The following is a 16,437-nucleotide window of genomic DNA, read 5'->3' as shown; positions in this document are numbered from 1 at the left end:
TATCTATAAATATCTATCTATCTACCTATATACATACATACATATGAGAGAGAGAGAGAGAGAGAGAGAGAGAGAGAGAGAGAGAGAGAGAGAGAGAGAGAGAGAGAGAGCTTAACTCGCAGCATGTAACGATAAGATCAGATATTCCCAACCGCAAGCCAGCCATGAAAAAGAGAGACAACATCTCCTTTCTGATATTTCATATGCTATTTGAGTATTTTCTTATCATCAACTCTAAAGAGATAGGAGCTTTACACCTTTCACAGGATGTTTGAAAGGTGGCAGTCTTGCAGGTGTTCACTTTTCTGGTGCTCCCAATTCAAAATGATTTTCAACATACACACACACACACACACACACACACACACAAATACACACAGCACAGAATGAGTATATATATATATATATATATATATATATATAATATATATATATATATATAAAGAAAACTGACAAAATAATCGGGATTCATAAACAGGGTTAATCATATGAGCAATGGATTTCATCAAACTAAAAGGTGAATCACTTTCTCCTATCAACACAATGTTACCCAATAAGATAAAATCACTCGTCAGAATACTCTACAAAATCAAAGCCATCACCACCACCGCATCAATTCTGCTTTCATAATCATTTCTGATCTTCACACAACTTAGACAAATGTGTGCTGTGACTCATTTGGGGGTGAAGAAGCACAAGTGCTGTCAAGCTGCAGCTGATGAAGGGTTGTGTGGGGTGGATGAGGGGGGGATTTGCTGATTCAACAGGAGAGAGGGGGGGGGGGCTCAGGGGAAGGGGGAGAGGGAAGGTGAGAGTTAGGGAAGGGAGGGGAAGGGCAGGTTTTCAGCACAGGTTTTCAGCAAGGATTTAGAGAGCAGGTTACTCACTTTGTGAGTACAGGTGAAAAGTATTGTTTGGGCGTGAATCAGGGCTGCAAATAATTACAGCTGCAGTGACGCAGCTTCAGATTCACCTGATGCTATGATTTGTTCTGAACATGTGACAGTGATTTCAAACCACTGATCATTATCGCTCCTTCTGCAGTTCTTCTTGATTGTAAGATCATCTAGAAGAAAGAAGACAGGTTAGAAAAATAATCAAAATGAGCCAGAAAGTAGCAGAGGATAAATATAAAAAAAAAGTTTGTAACCAGTAGATGTGTTGGTTATCAGCAGTTCGTGCTCTGCGCAAGTCTGAAGCAAAAGCAATCCATTTGAAGATCATCTAGAAGAAAGCAGACAGGTTAGAAAAATAATCAAAATGAGCCAGAAAGTAGCAGAGGATAAATATAAAAAAAAGTTTGTAACCAGTAGGAGGAACAGACAAGCAGCAAACAGATCACTGACCAAATATACAACTGTGAGACCAAAATCTTCCAGAAACAAAAATCTCTCTGTTCTATATTTAATATGATCAACAGTTAACATGTCTACAGATTTTCTTTGCTGTGGAGCTAACACTACATCAGAAGGGGGATGGCTGTCAAAGGTCCAAATGACATGTGTGCATATATGATTATAAAACAATAACAGTGATAATAACAATAATGGGTATTTATAAGGCGCTCTACCTCCTTAGCACACTGGCCCAGACCGCTAACAATATGGAAAAAATGGTTTCAAAACTTAGCAACACAGGGCACCATAATCAAGAATAAGCAAGACACACAGAAGATGTAAATGACAAAGCACACATACACACACACCTACATAAACATTAATGAATCAAAAGCAGATTTGAACAGGCGTGCTTTCCGAGGCATTACACCGAGACTCACAGACACAAACCACCCTACCTTGGCCCAGACTGCGGCGGATCTTCACCTCAAACTGGATGAGGTACTCGCGAGTGTCAAAGGCCAGCAGGGTGACCTGCTTGAGGCACAGGATGGCCAGCACGTTGGTCTCCCTGTCCCAGGAGAACCCCGACTCCAATCCGCAGTAGCCATCCAGGGGGAAGGAGGACTTCACCTTGCCCCCGGCACGCAGCGCCTCGTGCACATCCTTGTACAGCACCAGCTGCAGCCGGTCTGAAACCACACAGACAATACCTACATAGTAATGGGGAATTCAGTAGATACAGGCAGGCCCTGAGCGACACATTTCATTCATCCCTAGGCTGCTGCTGATGAGTGTAGTTAGTCATCCGTGAGGGTCTGTCTTCTCAGTGAGATAAGACTGAGCTCACTGGTCAGGATGTCAGTCACCACTCTGTATTTGGGCTTCTTCATACTGGGTTTGAATTGCTCTTGATGCTTTTGCAGTAAAATCAATCACGCTACTGATAACACATAAAAGCAGTAACTGCACTTCAAACTCATGCCCTATCGATCTCATTTCACCTCGGTTCAACAGTCCAGGGGTTAAATAACACTGACAAAGAGACGCTGATAGAGATGGAAAGAAGACAGTTACACAAACAGCATGTCAGTGACAGGGCAAAATTATACAGCAATCTACTGGCAATGCCTTTTGACAGAGAAGTGGATCAAACATGACAGTTGTGCTGACCTCATAGCCTTCAAGACAGCACCAATTAACCAGAATCTAAGTGACAGACTTTCACAACATTTTCAAAACAAGATTTTTGAAATTTCTCTCTCAGTATTTTTTCCCATGTTCAAAGGAAAAAAAAAAGAAGAAAAGAATGAAAATCATTTCCTCCTCCCTTGTCTGTGCCCTCACTTGGTTTTATGTGTGATTTATGTGCATTTTCTAAGGTTGTTTCAACAGTTCAACTTAGTGCAAATACACTCCTAGAGGTGAGTCACACTAGCACCCCCCCAACACACACACACACACACACACACACACACATGCAAGGACTCAAAACTATCAGCATGATAAATGACAGGAACAATCTCTTCACTATCTCCTGCGCAGAGTTTTAAAAGTGTCTCACAGAAAATAAAATCTGCCTGGCAATGGTTACAGGTGTGTGTGTGTGTGTGTGTGTGTGTGTGTGTGTGTGTGTGTGTGTGTGTGTGTTTGCATTCCACAGATATTCCACACTCTCCTTGTCAGTTAGTTTGAGGATCTGAAACAAGTGCACATTGAAACAAGGGGTTTTCAACAGAACAGAAAGAGAACTTCCTCTCTCAATTAAGTGAGGATCAGTAAAGATCAGATGAAAACAATAGGAAAACTATAATCATACATTTACAGTCAGTACATATGAAAGCAGATATATCAAAATCCTTGTGAGTGGCAGTGTTAACAAATGCTGTTTGCAAAACACACACACACACACACACACAGACACACACACACAGACACACACAAATACATGAATCATTAACACACATATTCCCATTTCCTGTTTACTTTTTCTCCCAAACAAAAAACAAGAGCAGACAGACGTAGCAAAACAGCCAAGATTGAAGCTGAACCAAAAAAACAAAACGAAACAAAAAACAAAAAAACAAACAGTATAACTTTACAAACCAAACCAACGTTTGTGTTAAATATTTGCACATTCAATCATAACACCCCTGCTTCCCTGTTTAAACACATTTTCAGATCAAGCACGGGGGGGGGGGGGGGGGGGGGGGGGGGGGAAGAAAAACTGTGTGTAAAGGGACAGGGTGGCGCCAAGCATCTATCATATCACAGCTAACCCAAGAGATGCGGGGGTGGGGAAAAAAGCACACATTATAACCCCCTACTGCTCTAATTCAAAGTAGGTCTGCAGCCGCACGGACTGCTTTCTGCCCCATCTCATTAGCGCCACTGATCAAAGCAGACAGCACAGGCAGTTTTTATTCCTCCCCCATCTCTTCTTTGCTTACACCAGTTCCCCCTCTCTCTCTTCTCACCTTTCTCTCTCAGTCTCAAGTCTCATCTCTACCCTGCCCCCCCTCCCCTCCTATCCATGTGCTCCTCTCAACTCAATCTATTGGCAGCTGGATCTGTGAACTTGAGACAGGTAAACAGGCCTAGCAAATATGACAAACACTGAAAATGACTGAGAAATAACCATACAAGCATGTGTGACAGCACCAGATTATGTGCATTAGAAACCAAGTTATATATATATATATATATATGTGTGTGTGTGTGTGTGTGTGTGTGTGTGTGTGTGTGTGTGTGTGTGTGTGTGTGTGTGTGTGTGTGTGTGTGTGTGTGTGTGTGTGTGTGTGTGTAGGTATTATGTATATATGTATATCTATTCATATATTTATATGAACAGGATGCGAGTTGGGCAAATCAATTAGAGAGAGAGAGAGAGAGAGAGAGAGAGAGAGAGAGAGAGAGAGAGAGAGAGATTGGAATAGCTATTACTCGTATTTGCCACAATTAACACTCATTCCTTTCCAAACACACATACACACTCACATACATATCTCCTCTAAAGACTAAACCCTCTCTCTCACAGTCACACACATACACACACCCACATTCATACACGCAAGAATGCACAAACACACACGTGCTTGTGCACCCACCACCTTGTACCCACCCTCCCACCCAGCCAGAGGAGAGCTCACGCACACGCGACACACGCACAGATATATGTATGCATAATATGTTCATTTACACACGCATGCATGTGCATATCCAACCAGCCCACCCATCCCCATCCCACTAACTCACGCGCACACACACAAAAAATGACCCCTGATCCCACAACGAGGGCAGGCTGAACGGACACGGACAGAAATAGACTTCAGCGGAAATAGACTTCAACAGAAATAGATTGCAGATAAACACCCCCCTCCTTCCTCTGTCTACCCCCTCCCCCCTCCCCTACCCCCCTCGAGATGGGGCAGAGCAAAAGGAACCCCGTGAGAACTACGCTAAACACGCGAGTAAGGGAAGGCAGACAAAGAGACTGACACAGACAGACCGACAGACAGACGGGCAGCAAGTCAAGTCAAGTGAATATAAATATCTGCACGGGTCGTGGTGGCGATGAATCAACAGGATATCGCCACGAGCGGCACACACCTGATACTGATAACCACCGGCCGTTTTGCTGTCATCTGTGGAACCCAACCCGAGCAATTATCAACATCAACATTCGTTTCACCGTCGCGTGCGCGCGCACACGTTTTGTAGAGGCACATGTATGAAGTCCACACACGTGCTTGGGCGCGCGCGAAAGCGAGCTAAGAAGGAAGAGAGAGAGAGAGAGAGAGAGAGAGAGAGAGAGAGAGATTTTCATCATTTATGCAGTTGTCGGTGAATATATGTACATTTATCACTTGCCACTAGGCAACTGTTGTACATTTCGACAGATATTGGCTGCACATAAATCAAAAGAATACGGGAGGGAAAAAAAACGTTCTTAAAAAAAGAAGAAAAGAAGCAGCTGTGAAAAACACACAGACGCACGCAAGCATGCACGCACGCGCGCACACACACACACATATATATATACGTACACGTACGTGTGTGTGTGTGTGTGTGTGTGTGTGTGTGTGTGTGTGTGTAAAGAGACCCCCAGCTGATGCCCAAAACACCCTATATACCAGATGCCCGGTTGAAACTTGTTAACGCTTGTGTTGTACATATTAGTATTTATCTCTTCAACACCCGACGACAACAACATAAAATAGTGCCGTGTTTTACAGCACGTTCATGCACGGCACAAATGTAAACGGGAGGTGAGGCAGGCGGAGAACGTAGCAAGGACGGTCTCTGATAGGCAGGCCTGTCTACACGGGGAGGAAATGAATGGAAATACACACACAACCCCGCTTTCTTGTATTATCTTTTTTTCTTTCTTTTTCTTTTCTTTTTTTTTATTATTTTTTTTTAGGGAGGAAGTGAATGGGATTACATGTACACAACAATGTCTCCCCCCCCCTCAACACCCCCCCCCCCCCTCCCCCTTTTTCTTTTTTTTTACGGGGGAGGGGGGAGCGGGGGCTTGAGGTACATAGGAAGGATGTGAATGGAATTATACACAACCTTGCCTTTATTTTTCTTTTCTTTTTCTTTTTCTTTTACCCACCCACCGCCACCCACCAAACCAACACGGCATTTCTTTGTCTTTTGTAGCTGGCATACACTGCATCCCCACCTCTTCTTATCTCTGCCGTCTGTATCTCTTGCTTTCTCTCTCTGTGTAGTGGCACCAAAGTCTCCGGATGTCTGTGGTGGGGAGTGGGAGGAGAGAAGACAGAGGGGAGGTCAGCGGAACTGGGAGGAGTGTGGGTGGGCGCGGGGCGGGTGGAGGTCTTGAAAGGGAGTGAGGTGGGGAAAAGGAAGTGTACGAGTCTGTAAAAAAAAAAACACACCCAAAACTCGGGACTCTGAACTGGTTTAATTCATGAGACCACCGACCTGTACACAAATACATGAGACAAAGAGAGAGACAGACAGACAGACAGACACACACACACACACACACACACACACACACACAGGGAGACAGAGAGAGAAAGATAGACAAAGAGACAAAGACAGACAGACAGACAGGGAGGGAGACAGACAGACGGACAGAGACAGAGACAGACACAGGGTCAGAGACAGGGGTGATGGGTAGGCTTGGTATCACTAAAGACTGGAAAGACAGCGTACAGTACCTGACAGTTTCAGTTTCTCAAGGCGTCACTGCATTCGGACAAGTCCAGATAAAAACGCTGCACCTCGTCTGCTTGGCAAACTGACCAGTAAGCGTCTTATCCATTTGCCATCTTCCTCCTCCGACAGAAGCTAACAAGCCCACCAACATAGTAACCTTCGCATCAGCCAGTCTGTTCACCAGACGGTCAACGGGGCTGTATCAGTGATGTATAAACACATTTAGCATGCTGGTCAATGGGTTGTAAACAGTGATAGGCAATAAGGCTGCACAAAGTCGGTGACCCATCATGTACGCCACTGCACTGTTCTGTCTATGTCTCATTATATATATTATATACCATCAATACAGCAACGGTTGAAAAACGACGGTATTATGACGGAGGATGGAAACCTGGGTGACGAGAGAGCGGTGGGAAGTCGGTGGGAAAGGCAGGGTATCTCTAGCCCCTGCCCACACACCTCATCACACCCCCCCCCCCCTGTCCCCCCCCCCCCCCCCCCCCCCCCCCCACACACACACCCACACACACACTTCCTCACCTCCCTCCCTCCTACTCTTTGATCCACCCACATGGGATGTGTGTGTGTGTGTGTGTGTGTGTGTGTGGCCGAGTTCACCTATGGTTGCTGACTGATGTCAAACAGATGCAGTTGCAACTTTTCGCAACCGCACGAGGGGAGATTAATCTGGGAAAGCAATGAATTCGACAGTACCATCAGAGGTTGTAATACACACACACACACACACACACACACATATATACACATATATATATATATATATATATATATATATAATTATATATATAAGATTCAAGAATATAACCCCCATGTCTGGGAGATCGACATGTTGAACCTGAGCGTAGGCAAAGACGGTTTCGTCCTTTAAAAAAAATTCACGGTATATATATATATATATGAACATCTATCTATCGATCCATCCATGTATCTATCTCCCTCTCTCTCTCTCTCTCTCTATATATATATATATATATAATTGATTGTGTGTGTGTGTGTGTGTGTGTGTGTGTGTGTGCTTGCGTGCGCGCGCGCCCCTTCTCTCACACTTGTTGCTTAGCTGGTTTTAAACCAGACTCCCCTCAATCAAAAAATGTGATACACCATCCAGATTACACTCGACAACAACTGTCGACACAATTTTATAACAATCGCTAATGACCTTCGCGCTTGCTGTCACAGTCAGTCTGCATCTGGTGGCAAATGGACGTCTTCCCCAGGTCCCGCCCACAGTCTTGAAAGCTTCGTCCTCAATTAATGAGCTGCATCTGGCTATATCGCCCCCATCGTGATCTTTTTACAAACAGTCGAAAGCAACAGGATGATTTTATCCGGGAAATCTAATGTTGCACGTACTTGTGCTTTACATACAACGGTAGTACATTTCCCTTGTGAAGGACACAAGAAATCACCGTTAAGCCCCCATAATGTCGTGGCCTGGCCTCTTTATATTTTTTTTGTTCTCTCTCTCTCTCTTTAATTTTTTTTTTCTATTGTCTCTAGACTAGTGTCATCTCCCTGCCGCTTGGGGGAGTTCTTCAAGACCATCCAAATTCTCTCAATATACCTCCAGTCCACGAATCAACTACTTTGCAAACAAGCGTGCACGCCCCACGATAACCCATCGTCTTTCGACCTGAACCTGCGACCATAGTGGCAGCAAAGTGGAGGGGAACGATCAGACGGCGTCCAGATGCGTTTTGTCAAGCGAAAGAAATCGCTTGGCCTCTTGGACGACGTGGTGGGGGGGCACAAGTTGTAACTGGGGAGAAGGAAGGTCAAAACACACAAAGGAAATAGTAAAAAGGGTGGCTGGCCTTGGAACCCCTCTCTCTCTCTCTCAGCCTCCAAGCTGTGTAGTGTGACTGGGCTTCACCACTTCGCACGTGCTGAAGGTTCTGTCACTTGTGTTGGCGGGAAGCACGGACGCGCGTGTGTGTGGGTGTGCGTGTGTGTGTGGTCAACGGAGGCAAATACACAGACCCTGTCTCTTTGATGAAGGAAAGCCACGGAACAAGCTGTTTACAGTTCACATGGGACGGTACTCGAACCCATGGCAGCTTGTGGGCCGCTGGGGTTAAAGCGGGGAACGCACTTTTCATTTCTAGCGTCTGTGGTCTGAACGTGAACTTACATGGTAGAGTGCAGCCGTGCTTTATCGGTCTACGCCCGTACGTACTTCAACAATGATCTTGGTACTTAAAAATTACGAGGAAGGTTCCAGACTCTCTCTCTCTGTGGTCCTATCAACTCTCTCTCTCTTTCTCTGGACAAGGCTTTGAAAACGTGTACAATGCTCATGGGAGAAATGTGTGCGTTGCATCTCAGCAACAGGGGATAAAAAAACCAAAAAAAACCCAACCCTATTGACATGGGCCAGTGGCCTATTCATTGAAACATTTTAGACTCTCTCTCTCTGTGCCCTATCCAGTTACTCCCATCTTTTTATAGCTCTCCACCATTCTTTTTCTTTAAAATTTTGTTTTACTTTAAAAAAAAATAATAATAATTTGGAGGAAAGGGGTGGAAGAACAGGGAACCATAATAAAACTAATTATTATGTACGGCACAGAAAATGGGGACTGATATTCCAGCACCGAACAGCTGCGTCAAATACAGCTTGTTTTTATAAACTCTCTCGGATTATAGCCAACGATGATGGCGAAGATGATAGTGGTGCTCGTTAAAACTAGAAATCTATCTAACACTGCACTAACTATATTATCCGCGTTCTGGCAGCGTTGTTGTTGTGGTGCCCTTTTCGTTGCACTAATCAGCGCTAAAAGAGTCGACGCACTGGTGGTTAAAAAAAAACCCCCCAAAAACAAAACAAAAACAAAAATCAAAAAAACAAAAAAAAACAACAACAACAACAAAAAAAAAAGAAAGAAAACTCGCACCAACAAAAGGCCCGTTCATAGTCAGAGGGCATTCTGTTGTCTCTTTCAAGCCAAAGCAGCAACAAGAACTCTTTTCTTTCCTTATTTCGAATGAAGTGACCTTGTTCCTGAGGCGGGTCACCCGATGAAAACATCGATTATTCCTGAGCGTGGCAGCGATTCAAATCCCTGCGAGTCAAGCATCGACTGCACTTCCGCTAGTTCAAACAGAGTACCTTCCACGGTCTTTGCGGTTCTTCAATGGAAACTGTTCAACTCACAACAGAACAATGCTCTTTTGTGATGGTGCGTGGCTACTTTTCCAAATGCCGGCAGTGGTCAGCACCAATTCAACGTCGCTGCTGACCGACACGAATGTCAAAGGTACCAAAAGACCCAGCTGTGCGGGTCTGCATGAAGTTCACCAACTCTTGAAGCAAAAGAGTTGGTGAACGTCAAGCAGACCCGCACAGCTGGAAGGGATTCCACAAACGTGCATTGTCTAACCTGCTGGCTCCAGCGTGGCTACCGCTTTTGATGAAGTTATATGTCCGCAGCTTTAGGAACGGAAAGTGATGTGGGCAAAATGGTAGGTGGAGAAGGGGTAACTTTAAATTAAACCATGGGTGTGGGAAGTTATTTTAAAGTTCTGATGACAGCAACAAACTCTCCTCACATGAACATAATGCAACGGCACAAAGCATACGCATACATAAACACACGTGATAGCACACCTCCCTTCTCTGGAAGTATGCATTAAACTTTCCTTGTGGTAAAAAAAAAAAAAAAAAAAAAAAAAAAAAAAAGGTAATGGATGATCCTCTGAAAATAGACTTTAACCTCTTTTATGGATAAAGATAGATAATGCATGATGTGGTTTAACGGGAGTTCCAACTTCATCTCTCCCACCCCCTCCCCCCTTCCCCCCCACACACGCCAGACAAGAAGTGGGTTGTTAGGAGATGTATGGCTGTTAAAAAAATAAAATAAATAAAAACACACACACACACACACACACACACCATTTTTTAATTTTTTTTTATGATGATGATGATATGGATATCAATTTAGCGTCTATCCTCAGTCGGAGACCAAGCTGTAAGCGCTTTCCAGACACCGAGTCATTTGCACAACATGCTGCCTTCCTGGGTACAGCCGACTGACAGCTGCCACTGGGCGCTCATCATTCGTTTCCTGTTTCATTCAATCAGGTTTCAGTCACGCGCACATACAGTCATGTAGACATGTACCATTTTATTACTTATGAGATATCAGATAAACAAAGGCACGTTTACATGTACATGGGAGAGAGATAGTGACAGACGGACGGACACTGACCGAGTGTGGACACGGCGGGGTTTTTGTGGGTGGGTGTGACTGGTGTTGACTGGTGTGTGTGTGTGTGTGTGTGTGTGTATAAATGCGCGCGTGCGTGTGGCACAAGAGAGAGTGAGACAGAGACAAGACGGATGCAGTCCGAGAAAGGGAAGAAAATGCAGACAGAGACAAAACAAAGACGGTCCAAGAGAGGGAGGAAAAGACAGACAGGAGATGGAGACAGTCCGAGAGAGGGCGGAAAAAAAAACAGAAACAAGACAAAGACAGTACGGAGCGGTGAGGGGGTTGGGGTTGGGGTGGGGGTGGGGGGCGGAGGGGAGTGTTGGGGTAGCTTCAAAGGAAAGAAAACAACAAAGTGAAAAATAAAGATTGAAAAAAAAAAAAAAAAAAAAAAAAAGCTGTGGTGTCTGTCATCCTACAGGCCCCACCCTATTGCTGGTCGTGAACAGACACTGCTTTGTTCCTCCACCAGTCAAAGAGCCCATGTGGCAGTGGACAGAGAGGGGGATGAGGGGGCGAGGGTATAGATAGATGGGAAGGAAGGGGCAGGGGTGCAGAGAGAACGGGAAGAGGACATGGGTGCAGGGAGGGAGGGGGGGAAGCAAGGGGGCAGAGATATACAGAGGGAGGAAGGGGAGAGGGGTACAGGGAGAGGGGGAGGAAGAGGGGTGCAGAGAGGGAGGCGGGGTGGGGTGAGGGGTGCCGGGAGATGGGGAGGAAGGGTGCAGGGAGAGGGGCGATGAGGGGTGCAAGGAGAGGTGGAGGAAGGAGCAGGGGTGCAGGGATAGGGGAGGAGGGTGCAGGGGGGTAGAGAGGGTGGGAGGAAGGGGCAGGGAGATGGGGAGGATGGTGCGGGGGGGTGGGGGGGGGTAGTGAGGGGGGAAGGGGCAGGGAGAGGATGATGATGAGGGGTGCAGAGAGAGGGGGTGGATGGAAGAGGGGCACAGTAAGAGGGGGGATGAGGGGTGCAGGAAGAGGGGGATGATGAGGGGTGCAAGGAGAGGGGGGGGATGAAGGGTGTCGAGAGAAGGAGAGGATGAGGGGTGCAGGGAGAGGGTGAGTATGAGGGGTGCAGGGAGAGGGAGAGGATGAGAGGTGCAGGGTGAGGGTGAGTATGAGGGGTGCAGTGAGAGGGTGAGTATGAGGGGTGCAGAGAGAGGGTATGAGGGGTGCAGAGAGAAGGAGAGGATGAGGGGTGCAGGGAGAGGGTGAGTATGAGGGGTGCAGGGAGAGGGAGAGGATGAGAGGTGCAGGGTGAGGGTGAGTATGAGGGGTGCAGTGAGAGGGTGAGTATGAGGGGTGCAGAGAGAGGGTATGAGGGGTGCAGAGAGAGGGAGAGGATGAAGGGTGCAGGGTGAGGGGGAGTATGAGGGGTGCAGAGAGAGGGTGAGTATGAGGGGTGCAGGGAGAGGGGAAGGATGATGGGTGCAAAGCAGGGAGACGGGGGGGGCGGGGGGGGGGGGGATGAGGGTGCAGGGAGAGGGGAAGGAGGGGTGCAGGGAGAGGCGGAGGATGAGAGGGAGAAAGGGGCAGGGGTGTAGAGAGAGTGGGAAGAAGGGGGGTGCAGAGAGAGGGGGAGAAAGGGGCTGGGGCGCAGGGAGAGAGGGAGGAGGCAGGTGTGTGGAGAGGGAGGGGCAGGGGTGCAGGGAGAGAGGGAGGAGCAGAGGTGTTGAGGGGGTGCGGGGGGCAGGTGTGTGGAGAGGGTGCGGGGGGCAGGTGTGTGGAGAGGGGGGGGAGGGGCAGGGGTGCAGGGAGAGAGGGAGGAGCAGAGGTGTTGAGGGGGTGCGGGGGGCAGGTGTGTGGAGAGGGTGGGGAGGGGCAGGGGTGCAGGGAGAGGCAGAGGAAGGGGCAGGGGTGCGGGGAGAAAGAACCAGGGTGGAGGGTATCAGAGTGGGGGGGTGCAGGGGGGTGGGGGGAGGGGGGGGGTTAAAGGTCAGTGTTTTACAGCACACAGCCAGGCAACTGAGTTCATGAAACCAAGAGTCTGCTACAGCCAGCATTAAGACATATGTTAGTCACCACACTAAACAACCTACAGTTCACTTAAGTAAATTCATTACAACACTCTTGTCAGGCCAACATGTGGGACTCCTTTTCACAATCGACCTCACAAAACATGTACTGTCTGGCCAAATCCTGAGGCACCTTCTGCCAACTGACAACTTTTATCTACATGGTTATCAAGAGCACAACCACCTCCTAAGAAAGCCCTTTAAGCATACAAAACAAACACTGTCATAGTTACACAAGACTACCAAAATTCGTGCCTGCAAATATGCAAGCTTCTTCTTCTTGTCTGTTTGTTGTTTTTTTATCCTTTGCCAAATTGGTTGTACTAAAGTTTTCCTGAAATACTTTTGGAAGTGTTGACTATGGACTGATTGAACAATGAGATTCTGGTGGTGACCTGGATCAGTATCTGAATCCTGAAACTTTTAAAGGATTCATCACAATTGGGGCAGGTACAGCAAAAACCAGCCGTTTGTGTGGTACCTCAAGGAAACTGTGAGATTTCCATACAATGTTGTAGAAATATATGGTATATGGAATCAATCTATATTGAAAAATAAATAATAAAACAAAACCTGACTGTGGTGTTTTTTCCTGTATCTTAGTCCTTATCCATCATTATTCTAAATGAAATAAAAACTGTTGGGCCTTTGTTGAGGAATGATAATGTGCCTAATCATTTAAAATATGATGAGAGTACTCAACACAAAATTTACTTACAGCAAACAGTCTGAATCGGATTCTTTTATCACCCAACCAGCCACAGATGTAACAATGATTTGCACCAAAACCACATCAATCTGCATTGCAATTTTCAAGATTAAAAACACGGACATCGTAGTGTGTTTAAACTAAGGGTGCATATTACAAAAACATGCAAAAGTGAATGTGAGAATCAAATCAAAGCATCAGTATTCATTTCATTTTTCACCATGTTTGAAAAGGGGTTTTCAAATGTCAACACTGTATTCTTTCAATTTCATCCACTGCTCTATTCCCTGCAGGTTTTTGTTTGTTTGTTTTTTTCCCTTTTTTTTTTTCCCCCAACCGAACCACCTGAATATCAAATTTAAAACCCTGCATAGCTTCACTGGTTGTATCATCATCAATCGATCTGCAGGTAGGTCAGCTTCATCATGTCTTGATATATCTGACATTTTCTCGGTGCTCATAATGTAAACCAGCAGCCAGCCAGAGAGAATGACTCAGCCTGTCTGCCACATTCTTCTTCTCGTGATCCATACAAGTCAATAGTTTTATTTAGAAAGTGACTCGACTTGTCTGCTGAACTTTTCTCAGAATCCATTAAGTTGATAACTTTTTTTTTTTTAAATTCTATTCACTATTATATCAATATACTTTGAGCATTTGAAAAAAAATATTCCATGGCATTCCATGCTAAAAATGCTACACAAGAAACAATGGTGGTAAAGCACCATCTTGTTGCAAAAGTGCCTGACAAGAAAGTCAGTGTCTGCTCAGATTCTAGCAAGGACTGAGATTTTACTTCCTCTTCCATTATGTTGTGGTCTGGTAGCTAATCTTTTGAATGAGATGATCAGCAACCATGTGCAGCACAAACCTTGCACATTTAAAAGAACACATGGCAACAAGACAGTTGTACCTGACAAGGCTTTTACCTGACACAGTTTTGAACAAAAAATCTACATAGATCTATACAAAAACATAACACACACACACACACACATATATATATATATATATATATATATATATATATATATATTTCTATGTGCAGACGGGGGAAAAAGAGGAAAAAAGTGACACTTCATTATAGTGTGGGTGTTGCTCCCTCCCCACTAAGAACAGCCCAAACTCCACACAACAGATATGCTTCCTCCACAGTGAGAACAGCCCAAACCCCACACAACAGATATGCTTCCTCCCCAGTGAGAACAGCCCAAACTCCACACAACAGATATGCTTCCTCCCCAGTGAGAACAGCCCAAACTCCACACAACAGATATGCTTCCTCCACAGTGAGAACAGCCCAAACTCCACACAACAGATATGCTTTCTCCACAGTGAGAACAGCCCAAACTCCACACAATAGATATGCTTCCTCCACAGTGAGAACAGCCCAAACTCCACACAACAGATGTGCTTCCTCAACAGTGAGCAGCCCAAACTCCACACAACAGATATGCTTCCTCCACAGTGAGCAGCCCAAACTCCACACAAGAGATATGCTTCCTCCACAGTGAGAACAGCCCAAACTCCACACAAGAGATATGCTTCCTCCACAGTGAGCAGCCCAAACTCCACACAACAGATATGCTTCCTCCACAGTGAGCAGCCCAAACTCCACACAAGAGATATGCTTCCTCCCCAGTGAGAACAGCCCAAACTCCACACAACAGATATGCTTCCTCCCCAGTGAGAACAGCCCAAACTCCACACAATAGATATGCTTCCTCCACAGTGAGCAGCCCAAACTCCACACAACAGATATGCTTCCTCCACAGTGAGAACAGCCCAAACTCCACACAACAGATATGCTTCCTCCACAGTGAGAACAGCCCAAACTCCACACAACAGATATGCTTCCTCCCCAGTGAGAACAGCCCAAACTCCACACAACAGATATGCTTCCTCCCCAGTGAGAACAGCCCAAACTCCACACAACAGATATGCTTCCTCCCCAGTGAGAACAGCCCAAACTCCACACAACAGATATGCTTCCTCCCCAGTGAGAACAGCCCAAACTCCACACAACAGATATGCTTCCTCCCCAGTGAGAACAGCCCAAACTCCACACAACAGATATGCTTCCTCCCCAGTGAGAACAGCCCAAACTCCACACAACAGATACGCTTCCTCCACAGTCAGAACAGCCCAAACTCCACACAAGAGACATGCTTCCTCCCCAGTGGGAACAGCTCAAACTCCACAGACACCATCTGATACTCCATCCACAGTGAGGACAGGCCAGGCCAAACTCCACACACAGACACACTCCCTCCACAGTAAGGACAGCCCAAACTCCACACACACATCTTCTACAGATGAAGCACAATACACAACACAGCAACAAACCAAGGCTGTTCATGACTGCGCTGGCAACAGACCGGACGAGTGAAGAAACAAAGAACTAAGCCATGGCTCATGCAAATGCATGACAATTAACGGTAAAAACACAACAAAATAACAGACACAGTCTGAGACCCCCACTAGCAATCAACATCAAGACCCCAGCATAGAACAATACATCCCTAAGGGCAAAAACCAACAGTTGTTGATATATTCTTAACAGACACAGTAATGCCTCAAAATGAACCTACTGTAAGTATCACCCCAGCTTCTGGGAAATCAAGTAAAATTATCATCTGTTAGAGAAGTCTATGCAGAGCATAGAGACTTTATCCCTGAACAGATCAAAATTTCTTCTTGCTGTTTCGATTAAATGTAACAAGGGTTTTCATAATTCAAAATTTTTCAGTCAATCAATGCTAACCATTGTTCCACTTCCAGCTGCATGATGCATTAAATGAGTTCAGTTTATGAAAAACTGTTGATGTATCATTCATTACTACATCCCTCAGACTTATCTTTTGCCACACCAGAAAACACTCCCAAGTGGAGTGCACAGCTGTTGAGAATCACTGCAACATTCTCTGCAGATCAGTGCAAGGTCTCCTCGT

The 16,437-nt window shown here is 45.8% G+C and overlaps 1 protein-coding gene across 1 annotated transcript in view; it reads right to left on the bottom strand.

Annotated features, from left to right (window-relative positions):
* LOC143280045 (uncharacterized) overlaps positions 1 to 16,437 on the bottom strand; it is a 54,790-nt gene that overhangs the window by 31,153 nt on the left and 7,200 nt on the right. The window contains exon 3 of the mRNA XM_076584565.1: positions 1,796 to 2,029. Coding sequence (XP_076440680.1) covers positions 1,796 to 2,029 — 234 coding nt within the window. The remainder of the gene's footprint in view (positions 1 to 1,795; positions 2,030 to 16,437) is intronic.

This window comes from Babylonia areolata, chromosome 1, assembly GCF_041734735.1.
Source record: "Babylonia areolata isolate BAREFJ2019XMU chromosome 1, ASM4173473v1, whole genome shotgun sequence".
Lineage (NCBI taxonomy): Eukaryota > Metazoa > Mollusca > Gastropoda > Neogastropoda > Buccinidae > Babylonia > Babylonia areolata.
Note: the sequence above shows the minus strand (reverse complement) of the source record. Positions and strands in the feature narration are given on the sequence as shown.